The 15069-nt window shown below is 47.5% G+C and overlaps 1 protein-coding gene across 3 annotated transcripts in view; it reads right to left on the bottom strand.

The window, feature by feature from the left end:
- FAM131B (family with sequence similarity 131 member B) overlaps window positions 1–15069 on the bottom strand; it is a 27148-nt gene that overhangs the window by 5592 nt on the left and 6487 nt on the right. For all 3 annotated transcript variants that reach the window (XM_025200770.1, XM_025200772.1, XM_025200771.1), the window contains 4 exons: window positions 4269–4362; window positions 2821–3027; window positions 2388–2531; window positions 1–392 (listed from right to left, as the gene is read on the bottom strand). The exon at window positions 1–392 is cut by the window's left edge. In XM_025200770.1, coding sequence (XP_025056555.1) covers window positions 1–392; window positions 2388–2531; window positions 2821–3027; window positions 4269–4362 — 837 coding nt within the window. The remainder of the gene's footprint in view (window positions 393–2387; window positions 2532–2820; window positions 3028–4268; window positions 4363–15069) is intronic.

Below are 15069 nucleotides of genomic sequence, written 5' to 3'. Positions count from 1 at the left end.
CAGGGGAGCTTTCTCCAGCAGTGGGTTCCCTTCCTCCTCTGTGTGGACCCCCACATAGGTGCTGGATTCAGCACCAGTGCCCCCACCTGGAGCAGTCTGGGGGGGCCACACATCAACTAGCCCTGCATTCTGCACTATGGCTTGCTGCTGCTGCTGCTGCTGCTGCTGCTGCTGCATCTGATGCTGATGGATGAGGCTGCTCTGAATCAATATGCTCTCCTGCAGGTTGGGCTGGGACTCTTCAAAGTTTTGGCCTAGGTAAGAGCCAGTAGCTGGTGAAGCGATGAGGGACTGGTCACTGGTCTCCCAAGCATCAGAGGAGCCTAAGCAGTACATGCCCTGTGAGACATAGGAATGAGGCCAACTGTCGTACTGTGTCTGAGCCATATGTTCTGCAGAAAGGAAAAGGAAGAGAAAGAGAGAGAGAGTGAATTGGGAAAGGACACAGTGCAAAAGTAGGAAAAGAAGAAAAAGGGAAAAATAGGAGAGAGAATGAGAAAAGAACAGTGATATCTATGAAGAGAAAGACAGAAATAGGAAGACAGAGAGGAAGGCAGTTGGATCAATGAGATTTTCCCTGAGAAGCAAAGATAATTGGGGCAGGCAGGGCACCACATAGCATGGCTATGCTAATTTCAATACTGAGCTATTTTTTAGAGGTAGCTTGAGTACTTCCACACTGTTCTATGTAGACGTATCAAAGAAATCAGGATACAAACTATGTAGGCATGATGTGTTTGGTAGGATGATGTGTTTGGGGGAAGGGGAGCGTGGTACTGTATGTTAAAGATAGTACAGACCTAACAACATAAAAATCTTATCAAAAAGGATTTTTTGTGGGTAGAAATTCCATACTCAAATAAAGAAACATAGTATTAGGACTGTACTATTGACCACTTGATCAGGATGGCAAAGTCGTTTCTTAACTAGAGTGCTGCAGCACCACAGGGTGCTGTGGGGCACCATACAATATTTGGACAGTTAGGTGTGCGCACATTTACATAATTCACCAAATAAACCACATATTTCAAGTAGGAATCTACAGTGTTAACAACATGCTGATCTTTTGTGGTTCTTTGCAACAGAAAAATTGTTTTATTATTTTCCTATAGTCAAAAAACAAGCGAAAATTAAGAGCTGGCATTTTCCAAGGGGTGCCTTAAGTCTAAAAAGCTTGAAAACTACTGCTGTAAAGTATCTATTCCTTGTCACTATTGGAGAAAAGATTCTGGGCAAGATGGACTGTTGATCTGACTCAGTCAGCACTTCCTATATTCTCCTTTTCTTGTGTAAACTGGAAGCAGGGTGAAGTGCAGAACCTGGATATACATGTGATTAACTCCAGGAGGCTCCAGGCTACCCCACTCCCCCAACATGTGCTCCGAGGCCCAAGAGAAAGTGCTTGAAGCATGGGTGGATCTAGGAGTTTGTTAAGGGAGTGCAGAACAGTGACCAATACTACAGGAGTGACTGCCCCCTACACTCCCAGCCTCCCCTGCCCCCACCAAGGCAGACCATGCTGCTGGAGCAGCAGCCAGGGTCTTTTTTTAAGTCCCTCAACCATGTAAGAATCTTCTTTTCTACCCTCCCTTCCCCTCTGTGCACTGTGGTGTATCTCCTCCCATCCCATTCCCCCCCTCCCTTGCTTACTGCTGCTGCTAATCCCTGCTGTCCCCAGCTACGCCAGTTATGGAGATGGGTGGGAGGGAGGCTCCTCAGCTGTTCCTGGCTCACTTTAGCTGGGCTGCATGTGAAGCTGGGGCTCCACCAGAGACTGTAGTGGTGGCAGAAGTGGGTGAGTTCCCTTTTCACATGCCTGCTCCCAGGCTAGTAAGGAACATGGGGACCAGGCAGGGAGGAGGAACCCACTTGCCACTGCTAGTGATTCTGGCAAAACCTGCCTCCCTGTAGAGCCTGGCTGGAGGGATCGGGAGCAGCTCTGGAGTCTCCTCCCTTCCCCTGCCTCTACCCCCAGGTAGAGACAGCAGCAGTGGTGGATAGGGAGGCAGGGAGAGGGAAGGGGAGGGGAGGTGCTGCTGAGCACAGAGGTAAAGGGAGGGGGGAATTCTTTTTTTTTTTTTCCCGGAGACTTAAAAGAAAACCCCAGCTGCTGCTGCTGTGGCGGTGTTGGCTGAAAGCGTGGATGCAGTAGTGACATAACACCCCCTCTGGATCTGCCCCAGCTTGAAGTCAATCTGATAGGACCTGACTCCATGGGCAAATCCAAAAATTGCAGATACTCCTCTTTATTAGTTCTACACCCCAAAATGGATGATGCTGAAACCCAGGGGGATACAAAACCTTGACAAGGTGAGTGTTGGAGAGAACCCTGGAAGCACAAGCAGGGGAAGTTAGAGGTGGACTATCCTAGGACTGGTGGCATTTACCTGGGTTCTCCATCAGCTCCTGGTAGTTCTCACTATAGTTGCTTGCCAGATTCTCTTGATTTGAGTTGACACTCACATCCTCACCATCCATGGAGGACCAGGCCATGAGAGTAGCCTCAGAGATGGCAAACTGCTCCATCACTCCTATGCCAGAGAGAGACAAGGAGAATCAGTACAGATATAAAGGTTTATAGCTGAACCTCCCTACTTATCTGTTTCATTGACATGTTGTTCCCCTATTCCTGATTCCATAATATTCATTGCTCTAAAGTGCTGCTTCCAACATCATGGATATCTCCTCTCAAGGTCTATCATGCCACCTCTCCACCCCCAACCGTTGCAGATTCTCCAGAAGGTCTCCCACCCTGGTCCTTTCATGCATTGTCAATGTTTTAGATTCTCCTTCCCCTGGTGTGGGGTAAGTCTAGACTACCTGCAAGGAATCGGGCTTCTTTCTCGCCGTCGCTCAGGTCTGAATAGGCATCAGCATCTTTGCGCGCTGTCTCATGTGTGTGCTGCTGTTGCTGGCTGTTCCCTTTGCCCCAGCCTTGCCACTCAATCATGTGAGCCACACGACCCTGCCCCATAGCTGTTGGCTTCGTGACGTGATCCTTCATGCTGCGAGATATCCCTAAGGGGCCAGACATTAGAAAACAAGGAGGGGCTATTACACAGCTCGATGGATGTTTCTTGTCTTTGAAGCAGGGCTTCCCATATCATCCTCCAGACTCCTTGCCTCAGATGTTTCATTTCTCTTTTTCTTACTGTGAGATTCCCCCAGAAAATCATAAGCCCCATTAAGCAACTCTAAGATCTCTCCCAGTTCTCTGTATCCCTTTCTGAAACAGATTCCCCATCACTTACTGGATGGGGTACCACTGGGGAAACAGGGAGAGAAAGGAAAAAATCCAGAGGCAGAGGAACTTGGACAATACATTCTTTTCTTTGCCTATGGCCTGCCCAAAACAGAACAGAGTGTTAGGGAAAAGTACATTAAGTGTCAAAATGTAAAACCTGATGACCTAGTAGCATAGAGAGAAGTGATAATTTTCGCCCCATCTGGCCACAGAAAGTGGTTTATAGCTGTGAACAAACACAAGTGCATGGTAGCAGACAGCTTCAAAAATGGCCGATGGGGTGAAAATCTGAAACCTCATTGCATGACAAGGTCAGATGATGACATTTCAAAACAGAGTGTCTTCTGTAACTTCAGTCTGCCTGCCTGCTACCCTTTCACTGTTTTCAGGAAGGGAGGGGGAAAGGGAGCAGAGGGAGTTCAGTCTAGGAGCTTTTCAGCCCTTCCTAGAGGTGGGAGGGGGAAGGGGTCCAGTGCACCAACCCCAACTCCAATGCCAGCTGGGGAGTTCCCTCTGCTCCCTTTCCCCCTTCCCCTTCTGAAAACTTTGCACCCTGGCAGGGGGGAGGGACCATTGCTAGGGGAAACTAGCTGCAGGCTGGGCGCCAGCAACTAGATTTCCCTCCCCTCTAGAACCAACAGTGAACTTCTGTTTGGTCCAGGGGATCAGGATGCTTCCTGCAAAGCATTCTCAGTTACAGCGGGGAGCTGCACTTCTGTCTGCACCCTATTGCTGAAAAGATGGCTTATCCCAGGGCAGGCTTGAGGGGAAGCAATCAGAGAAGTCTGAGCTTGGGGGCACAGTGAGAAGAGGCTGAAAAATATGGGAAAACCCTGATGCTGGGGCAGGTGTCAGCTGCTGGAGGGGCCTAAAGCTTTTAGTAGTAATGCAGAGAGGTCTAGATCTAGGCGATAAGGACAGAAGTGGGGAGATACCTGGGGTTGGGGAGGAACAGCAGCAGGGAAAACAGTGGATCTAACGGACAGGAGCAGAGGGAGAGAAGCCCAGGGTTTGAGGTTCTCACCAGAGAAAGATGATTTAGCCAAAGCCCCGATCCCATAAGCATTGGAGTTCCGCTTCAGCCTGGGGAGAATGGAGGTTGTGTCTTCCATGGAGAGCTGGAAAGAAAAACAGCATGAAGGAGTGGAAGAGGGTGGGAAAGAGGAAGGGAACGAAAAGGAAAGACAATGTGGGAAGAGAACGGGGAGAAGAAAAACAAGAGAAAGAAATGAGAAATCATTTGAAAGATTCAGGAAGGAAGAAGTCAGATGGAAAGCAGAAGCAAATTACAAGAGAAGGAATAAAGAAGGTGTTGTGTCTTATTGTGTTTTCCTTGCACTGTCCCTTGAAGGCCAAAGCCCTCCTGTTCAGCACTGCAGGGTTCGGTTACTTTGTGGCAGTTTTGCAGCACTGGGATCCCCATTGTCTCTGCCATGAGGAGTCAGAGGCTTTCTTGGTTCCCTTCCCTCCATGGGACTGGACTAGGTCAAGTCAGAGGCAGAGCAAATATAAGATCTGCATACATGTACTGAGGCAGTTGTTAGATCCACCCTGGATATGATTCCAGAGTTATAATAATAAATGACTGTTAGTTCAACACAGGAGTGTCCAGCATTGTTGCTGGACTCACAATGTATCATCTGGCGACGAGGATGGGATCCTTTGCTAAAAAGGCCCCCCTAGATTGTGGGATGATATTCTGAGACCAACCCGTGTTTTGTGATCAGAGGGAAGTTTTATTTTTTCTTCTTCTTTTCTCCCTATTACAGCTGATGTTAGTTAAAATGGCTACATTGGGGCATATAGAAGAATTTGATGTGAGCCAGCTGGCTCCTTGGGACTCCCATATGGAAAGGCTATCCTATTACCTGGAAGCAAACAAAGTGGAAAACCCAGAACAGAAGTGTGCAATCCTCCTGACAGTCTGTGGTGCCAAAACATTTGCAATTGTTCGTTCCCTCACAGCACCTGCCTTACCAAACACTAAGTCTCTGCTGAACTAATTGCTCTGTTAAAGGCACATTTTTGCCCAAGGCCATCTGTTACCTTGCAGAGATTTCATTTTTTTAAACGGGACCAAAAGGCGAACGAAGGCATAGCAGATTATCTGGCTGAGCTCTGTCGCCTTGCCCAATTTTGTGAGTTTGGTGATCTCCTGGATGGCCTGCTTCGCAACCCCTCATCTGTGAGGTTCAAGATGTAATCCAACATCACCTGCTCTCTGAACCAAATTTGACCTTGGCTACTGCACAAGAAAAAGCCTTGGCAGCTGAAGCAGCATCCCATAACGTTAGAGAAATTCGCCAGGCATTCTCCAGCAATGTCCACTTACTCCAAAAAGATCAAGAATCAGATCATCACCAGCAAATTCAGCGGATTATACCCTCACCAACAGCACCACGTAAGCCAAATAATCGACAAACATGTTTGAGTTGTGGTGGCCAACACAACCAAAGGGAGTGCAGGTTTAGGAATGCGGAGTGTCATGCCTGCAAGAAGAAGGGCCACATAGAGGGGGTTTGCTGCTCAAAGGCCAGTTCCAGGAAACAAAAAGACTGTGGCAAATGTATTCACTCCCAAGCCACTCACAGATTAGAGTCCTCCCCAGAACGTGAGGTACAAAAACCATATTTGATTCAAAATGCTGCTATTGTTGAAACTCAAGGTTCTGAGATGATTGTAACTGTAGTAATAAATGGAAATAAGTGCAAAATGGAAGCGGACTCAGGTTCAGGAGTATCCCTCATAGGTGAAAACACGTTCTTCCAGTTGTTTTGGCACCCTCTCCCCACGTTATTGAAACCTGAGTGTTGCCTGTGTGACTACAACGAACAGACTGTGGAAACCTTGGGTATCTGCAGTGTAGATGTCTAGTAGGTCTGTGCGAAATTTTGCCGAGTGTTTCGTTTCGAAGCTGTTTCGATGCATTTCGAGCTCAAAACTGTGAAATCGAAACTAAACAAAAAGCATTGAAACAGCTTCAAAATGAAATGAGGGCACTCGAAACATTTCAAAAGTTTTGAAACATTTCGAGTTTTGAAGCAGCCCGGTGGTGGGAGGCAGGGGAGAGCCAGGGCTGCACTCTGAGCAGCTCCACAGTCCCAGGTAGCTCACTCCCGCGGGGAGCGCAGCCCTGGATCTCCCCACCTCCCACTGCTGGGCTGCGCTCCATGGGGCTGGTGGAGCGGATAGAGCGCAGCCTGGCAGCGGGAGGAGGGCAGAGCCAGCACTACACTCTGATCAGCTCCGCCAGCCCCGTGGAGCACAGCTTGGTGGCGGAAGGCAGGCAGAGCCAGCATTGTTCTCCAATCGGCTCCACCAGCCCCATAGAGCGCAGCCTGGCGGTGGGAAGCAGGCAGAGCTGGGGCTGCCCTTCACCTTCCGCCACCGGGCTCAGCTCCGTGGGGCTGGCGGAGCCGATCAGAGTGCAGCCCAGTGGTGGGAGGCGGGCAGAGCTGGGGCTGTGCTCCCATCAGCTCCTTCAGCACCACAGAGTGCAGCCCAGTGGCAGGAGGCAGGGAGAGCCAGGGCTGTGCTCCCCGCCGGGATGAGCTACATGGGGATGTGAAGCCGCTCGGAGTGCAGCCCTGGCTCTCCCCTGCTTCCCACCACCAGGCTGCTCTGTGGGGCTGTCCCACTGCCAGGCTAAGCTCGATGGAGCCTGGCACTGGATGCGGGCTGTGCCCAGCGCAGGTCCCACGCAGCAGCGGCAGCCTCCTGTCATCTGTCACAGATCCTGCACCCCACAGAGGAGTCCGGCACAGCCCTGCAGCTCACCTGGGTATGCAAGCCTCAGGATCTGCATGCTGGATGACAGAAGGCTGCCACTGCCAGCAAATTTGCTTTCAAGACTGAGGTTCAGTTTCTGAGAAACCTCTGCACCTATCTCCTTGAAACTTGGCAGGCTTCGTGCCCTCAGAAGGAACAACCATTCCTGCAATTTGCATCTGAATCAGGCAACAAATGACAATATTTGAGGTGTTTTTATGTTTCTTCATTATAGCCTATGGACAAAACAGTGAAATGAGTCGAAACAGCAAAACAGTTTCAACGAAACAAAATGGGACAGTACTTTGAAACAAAATGAAACAACAAAATGAAACATTGTCCCTTTGAAATGGCGAAACGGATGGTGAAACGAAACAATGGTGTTTTGCACAGCACTAATGTCCAGTATGGATCTGTTAGACAGCATCTACTCCTCATTGTCACTAAGGGTTCCTGCAAAAGTCTTCTGGGGAGAAACTGGTTTTCACCACTGGGAATTAGTATTCAAGACATACACAGTCTCTGTACAGAAAGTCTGGACAGGGTTGCAAGGGAGTTTCCCCAAGTATTCTCCGAGGAATTAGGAACTTACTCTGGTTCACCTGTGATGTTCCAAATGGATCCTGCGATAGCCCCTATCTTTATGAACGCTCGGCATGTACCTTTCACACTGTGGCTGAAAATTGATGCAGAATTATATCGACTTATCACACAAGGGGCCCTTGAGCCAATCGTACATACAATTTGCTCCACACGAATTGCTCCTGTTTTAAAACCTAATGGCAGTTTTCGCGTATGTGGGGATTACAAGCGCGCTCTTAATAAAGCACTTAAGCAGGACTCGCACCCAGTGCCTGCCATTAACCAGTTACTGTCTCTTCTTGCAGGCTGGAAAGTTTTTGCCAAACTTGACCTCACTCAAGCCTATCAGCAACTGATAGTGGATGGCAAGGCTGCTGAGGCCCAAACAATAACTACACACTGGGGAGCGTGCCATGTCAAGCGCCTCCAGTTTGGAATTTCTGTGGCAACAGGAATTTTCCAGCAGTTCATGGAGAAAATGCTAGCAGGAATTCCCGGGGTTGTTCCATACTTTGATGATGTGTTGATAATGGGGCCATCTAGAGAGAAACTCACTGAGAGACTCAGATAAGTTTTACAGAGATTCGATAAAGCAGGTATCAGAGTAAAAAGAGAGAAATGTCAACTGGGAGTTTCCAGTATCAACTTTCTGGGATATCAGATTGATGCTTCTAGCATTCACCCAGCTGAAGACAAGGTAAAAGCAATACATGATGCCCCTATACCAAAATGGAGACAGGATCTTCTTCAAGCATTCTTAGGACTTCTCAATTTTTATCCCATCATCTTGAAAGACAAAGCCACCACAGCAGAGCCCCTTCATCACTTACTGGATAAAGGAGCTCAGTGGAAGTGGACTTGCCAGCAGAACAAAGCCTTCCAGGGCATCAAGAAATTGCTGACATCAGACTCTGTTTTCGTTCACTATGATAAGCAGAAGCCACTGTCCATTACTTGTGATACCTCACCAGTCAGCTAGAAGCCTTTCTCTGAGGCCTTTTCCTCTGCTCCCATCTCTAGGTGACTGTTACAGGTTTTCTTCATGGTGACCGCTAGCTTTGGATGCAGGGAGTAGGGATTCAAAGTGAAGCAATAACTGAGTTAGAATCATAGAAATATAAAAAGTTAGGTTTGGAAAGGACCTCAGGATGTCATCTAGTCCAACCTCCTGCTCAAAGCATGACCAGCCTCAACAAGATCATCCTAACTAAAGCTTTGTCTAGCTAGGTCTTGAAAACCTCCAAGGATGGAGATTCTACAACCTCTTTGGGTAACCTGTTCCAGTGTTTTATTACCCTCCTAGTGAGAAAATTCTTCCTAATATCTAACCTAAACTTTTCTTGCTGCAACTTGAGACCATTGCTCCTTATTCTGTCATCTGCCACCACTGAAAACAGTTTAGTTCCATCCACTACCGAACATTCCTTCTTCAAGTAGTTGAAGGTTGCTATTAAACCCCCTCTCTGTCTCTGCTTCTCTAGACTAAATAATCCCAGTTCCCTCAGTCTTTCCTCATAAGTTATGTCCCCCAACCGTCTCACCATTTTTGTTGCCTTCGGCTGGACTCTTTCCAATTTGTCCACATCCTTTTTGTAGTGGGGGGTCCAAAACTAGACACAGTACTCCAGATGTGGCCTCACCAGTGCTGAATAGAGGGGAATTATCACTTCCGTTGACCTACACACCATAGCAACACACCTATGAATACAGCCCAGTATGCTGTTAGCCATCTTGGCAACAAGGACACACTGCTGGCTCATATTCAGCTTCTTGTCCACTGTAACCAAGTCCCAAGTACTTTTCTGCAGAGCTGTTGTCCAGCCAGTCAGCCCCCTGCCTGTACTGGTGCATGGGATTGTTCTGTCCTAGGTGCAGGACTTCACACTTGTCTTGGTTAAACCTCATAAAATTCCTTTTGGCCCAACTGTCCAATTTGTCTAGGTCACTCTGAATCCTAGCCCTACCCTCCAGCATAACTACTGCTCCCCACAGCTTGGTGTCAACTGAAACTTGCTGAGGGTGCACTCTATGCCATCTTCCATGTCTTTGATAAACACATGGAACAAAACCAGCCCCAGGACCAACCCCTGGGGCTCTCCACTTCATACCGGCAGGACTAGACATCGAGTCATTGATTACTACCCTCTGAGCCTGAAGTTCCAGCCAGTTTTCTATCCATCTTACATTCCACTCATCCAGCCCAACTTCCTTAGCTTGCCTGTGAGAATGTTGTGGGAGACTGTATCAACAGCCTTGCTAAAGTCAAGATATACCATATCCACTGGTCTCCCTGCATCCACAGAGCCAGTCACCTCATCATAGAAGGCAGACAGGTTGGTCAGGCACGACCTGCGCCTGGTGAATCCATGCTGACTGTTCCTAATCACCTTCTCCTCCAAGTGCTTAGAAATGAATTCCTTCAGGATCTGCTCCATGATATTTCCAGGGACTGAGATGAGGCTAACTGCTCTGTATTTCCCTGGCAGCTGCCACCCCTGGTATGTTGGTGTCCTTAGTCACGTGCCTATTTTGCCTTATGGGTAATTTGGCTCTGCTAACCTGTTCTTTCACCACTGTTGGCTGCTTACCTCCTCCCCAAACTGTGCAGTAGTCTGGGAGCTGACCTGGCCTGTGAAGACTGAGGCAAAAAGGTATTGAGCACTTTGCCTTTTCTGCATCCTCTGTCACAAGGTTCCCTCCCCGATTCAGTAAGGGACCCACACTTTCCCTGATCCTTGTCTTGCTACCAACATACTTGTAGAAACCCTTCTTGTTACCCTTCACCTCCCTTGCTAGCTGGAACTCTAATTCTGCTTTGGCCTTTCTGTCTTCATCCCCGCATGCCTGAGCAATGCTCTTATACTCCTCCCTAGATATTTGTCCAAGTTTCTACTTCTTATGAGCATCCTTTTTGACCCTTTTTGTGACTTAGTTTACTGTACAGCTCCCTGCTAAGCCAAGCTGGTCTTCTGCCATACTTGCTAGTCTTCATGCACATTGGGATGGTTTGTTCCTGCACTCTAAGTAAGGCATGTTTGAAGTACCACCAGCTCTCCTGGACTCCTCTCCCCCTCAGTCTGGTTTCCCATGGGATCCTATCCATGATTTCCCTGAGCAAGTTGAAGGCTGCTTTTCTGAAGTCCAGGGACTTTGCTCTGCTGCTCTCCATCTTTCCTTTCCTTAGGACCCTGAATACAATCATCTTGTGGTCATTGCTACCCAAATTGCCATTCACTACTACATTCCCCACCAATTCTTCCCTGTTTGTGAGCAGCAGGTCAAGAAGAGCATGGACTCTAATTGGCTGCTCCAGCACTTGCACCAAGAAATTGTCCCCAGTACTTTTATAAACGCCCTGGATTGCCTCCATACTGCTGTATTGTCCTCCCAGCACATGTCAGGGTCATTGATAGATAAGGTGGCAGAAACTTCTTCATCTCTGGCATCCTTTCATTTGTGGGAGATGGTGGATATTGCAGCCTATGACGTAGATGGTTTGCAATGTCTTATGTGACTGAATAGTTCAGTCTGAGATTTGCATGATCTGTGGCAGTGGTTACAAATGTATATGTCATGGTTTGGTGGTTCAGGAGCTGCTTACTTCCTATGGGCTCTTTTCTGTTCAAGCTGTTGGAGCCAATTTCTGTCATGCACTTTGATGCCCTGGTGGAGATGATCTTGTTACAATCACTTTCCAAGGTTTCCCGTTGGTGGCAGAAGCATTAATAATGGAAACAATTTGCTTCTGGCATTTGTTTTTTCTCACACATGTTAAATAACCTCTAATAAAAAACTAACAGGAATGTATCAGTGATGATTCCTCCTTTGTTCAGACCATCAACAGCTATCAAAACCTAATAAAGAAATTATGCCCAGGGTTCTTATGAATCCCAGGTACTTCCCATTTCGTGTTTAGTCACAACCCCTAAGAGACAGTTAAGAAAAGTACCACAACAAACAGGAGTTTATTAATAACCACTTTCGTAGATGCATTAGGTTTTTAAAGGGGCGCACAATCCAGTTCTTCCTTGAAAATGGCAGTACTTTGAATGCCAAGTCCTCCTCCACAAAAAACGATCTTTCCAGAAAAATCCTTCAGGTTTCCACATACAGTCCAGCCAAAATCATCTGACTTGTGTGGTTGCTTATAAACATTTGTTTAAATATGCATGAGGGCCCTAAATTGAAGTGGTGGGCTTTAAAAAACACCATTTCAATTTAGGGCTGATTAAACTGCTGTGTTGTACATACACCCCACTTACCTACCTGCCTCTCTGGCAGGGAGGGGAGGGCAAGTTGCCAGTTGGCAAAGCCATCCCTGGGCTGGGGGGGGCGGGGGCTAGTGCTTCCCTTTGCAGCAGCAGTGGCCCCCCCAGGCAGCACCTGCCCGCAGGCACCCGGCTCAGGCAGTCCCGGGGGCACCGCAGCCATGGAGGAAAGCACCAGGCCCCCGTGCAGCTCATGCAGGCTCTGTGGGGGGTTGAGGGGAGGAAGATCAGGCTCACTATTTTCCTTGGGTGGAGCCTGCTTTCCCAGGTTGCTGCCAGGCTGCCTGCAGGGCTTCCTGTGGAGCCGCAGAGCTGCATGGAGCCCAGTGCTTCGCTTCACAGCTGTAAGGGCAGGAGTTTTAGTTTGCTGCATCCCTAGTCATTTAAGGTGCATTATGCCTCCAAATTTCCTGCAACAGCTGGAATTAACGCACAATACGCCATCGAGGCGCAAAAACCAACACCATTAAAGCAGTGCAAAAGCATTTAGCCCGCTTTAAAGTGTTGTGCGCACACACCTCTCGTTTCATCTACACACAGCCAAATGGTAGTTAATTCAAAGCTGTGTTCAGTTCTGTTGTTCTTCTCTCCGCATATGTTATATTATTTGATACAAATGCAATATGGATGTATCTTTACATTTCAGCTAAAGTTATATTAGTAAGACAGTAAGTAAGGATGTTCATGTCTTTTAATATGAACAGCCAACAACTGTTTACCCTTAAAAGAGCCAATGGCTGAGAAATAGCATTTGATTTGGTTTATATATTTGTCCTCCAGGTGAAAGTACTAAGAGACAGGAGAAGCCTGGGTCTGTTCAAACAATGACATCTTTTAAAAGAAACCTAACACCCAGCTGGTCACACTATCATACAAAAGAGACAGCATATCAGATTAATGAACCTGCGTGTCTGAAAAGGAGGCAAGAATGTAGTTTGGTAAATAGGCACCATGTAGGAGAGGGGTGGTCTGGAACTTACTTCCACAGTGTGAGTCCCCCTAGAAATAAAGGAGTGATGTATATTACTAGCCAGACTGACAAAGGTACTTAAACCTATCTAGAGAGCATGACTAAGTCTTCAGTCTTCCCGTGTACAAGGGAGTGGCTGACTCCCTCAATCACAACGTCTGGGTAAATTAAACTGACAGTGGAACGTAGGGTCAGACCCAGAGGCTGCATTTAGACCCTTGAAGCTGGCTAAGGACTACATCTATGGATTTAAAGTGTAAGACCTGGTCAGTGTTTTCATATTTTCTTTTGTTCGTTTATTCTTATATCTCTGTCTGTATCTCAACGTGTGGTTACTGGTTTCTTATGCTTTTTCTGTTTCTATAATACATTATTTTGTTCATTGATGATGTGTAAGTGTTGATAGTGGGGGGGAGCACAACTCCGTGTCGCCACCAACCTCATTGCTGCTGGGCCCTGGTTCTGACTCTCACCCTGAGCCCCACCATTGGTACAAAAATCTGGGGGGGTTCCCCCTATGACATGTCACCAATTATTTTGTTGTTTGGCCTGTTACAGGTCGGCCTGTTCAAAGAGTGACAGGCAAAGAATGACATCTGGGCAGGTGATATTCCAGACTAACCCTCTCCACAAAGAGCGGGGGGCTATCATTTCTTTTTTCATAACCCAAAAGTGTAGGCCACTTGGGGCCAGCAGAGATCTCTTGCTGCAGCTGCAGCATATAGTTTAATGACTGAGAAACTGAGGTGCTGGGATAGGGAGTTATCTTGGGGCAACGTTAATCTGTTCCTTGGAGTGAGCGGAACCACAGTGGGGAGAAATTTGGGGCTCTTTAGGTCCCCTGCCAATGGTCTTCATAGTTTCATAGTTGGTAGGGTTGGAAGGGCAGATCACCAAGTCCGAACTCCTGCTATGGCAGGAAAAAGTACTGGGGTCAAACGACCCCAGCGAGGTGTTCGTCTTACCTCCTCTTAAAGACCCCCAGGATAGGAGCCAGCACCACTTCGCTTGGAAGTTGGTTCCAGATCCTAGCCGCCCTGACTGTGAAGTAGCGCCTCCTGATGTCTAGTCTGAATCTGCCCTCTGCCAGCTTGTGACTGTTATATCTAGTCACTCCTGGTAGTGCTCGGGGGAACAGGGACTCCTCCAATGCCTGCTGGTCCCCTCTGACTAGTTTGTAACAGGCCACTAGATCCCCCCTCAGCCTTCTCTTGTGGAGGCTGAATAGGTTTAGGTCCCTTAGCCTCTCCTCGTAGGGCCTGCCCTGCTGCCCCCTGATCATGCAGGTGGCCCTCCTCTGAACTCTCTCAATGCTGTCCACATCCCTCCTGAAGTGCGGCGCCCAGAACTGGATGCAGTACTCTCGTGACAGGGTTTCTAACTTGCATCACTTTTCTTGTAAAACTAGTATGTTGAGTTATCTATTCTACAGGATGTAGAAGGAGCCATGCTCTAGAAATAACCTTAAATAGATAAAAAAGAATAGATGCTTTAACAAGCTGATAATTCAAGATCTTCTATTGCTTTATGTTCTACTGGGAAACTAGAAAAAAACTTCCCTTTCTAGTGATACCAAACTTCCATTTCTAAGCCATTAGTTAGTATCTCTAAACCTGTAAGTGGCGGCACAAAGCTGGGTCCCACTTGTCCTGGACCTTAGGAAAGAGCAATTTGAGGGAGTGATTCCCTCACTTAGCAGGGGGTCGGACTTGAGAGAAGGAAACATTTCTGAGATGGCCAATTTAAAAAAATGGTAGCCAAATATGGAGTGTTATAAAAAGTTCCAAGGGAAGTGGATCTGTGGGCAGAATGCAAGTGAATAGGTTTACACATAGCAAATTAAGTGCCGTACGATCCATTTATTTACACCATGGAGATCACATGTGCAAACTGTTTGTGGTGTGACAAATGGAGTTGTTGCTGACATATTTCAATGAGACTCATGGTAGGGGTAAGTCCTTATTAAGGACTGTCATCATGATGTGACCTGAAGAATGGGGAGCAAGAAAGCATTTCATGTCTGTGGAATGAGCAGAGAACTGCTGTGGAGAGGAAGAAAAAAGTGAATCTGCTTTCTAGACTGATAGCTGTGGAAAGAAGGGGAATGTAATAAGCCACAGAGTCAAAGATTTGGGCCACCGCAGATTTGATAGAAATCATAAAAGTATTTTGATGAAATGGGAATTTAACAGAGATATTCAAAGAATGTGTGTGAGAGAGAGACAGAGCGAGAGAGA

Source organism: Alligator sinensis, unplaced genomic scaffold (genome assembly GCF_000455745.1).
Source record: "Alligator sinensis unplaced genomic scaffold, ASM45574v1 scaffold161_1, whole genome shotgun sequence".
NCBI classification, from domain to species: Eukaryota; Metazoa; Chordata; order Crocodylia; family Alligatoridae; genus Alligator; species Alligator sinensis.
This window is presented reverse-complemented; position numbering and strand designations above follow the sequence as displayed.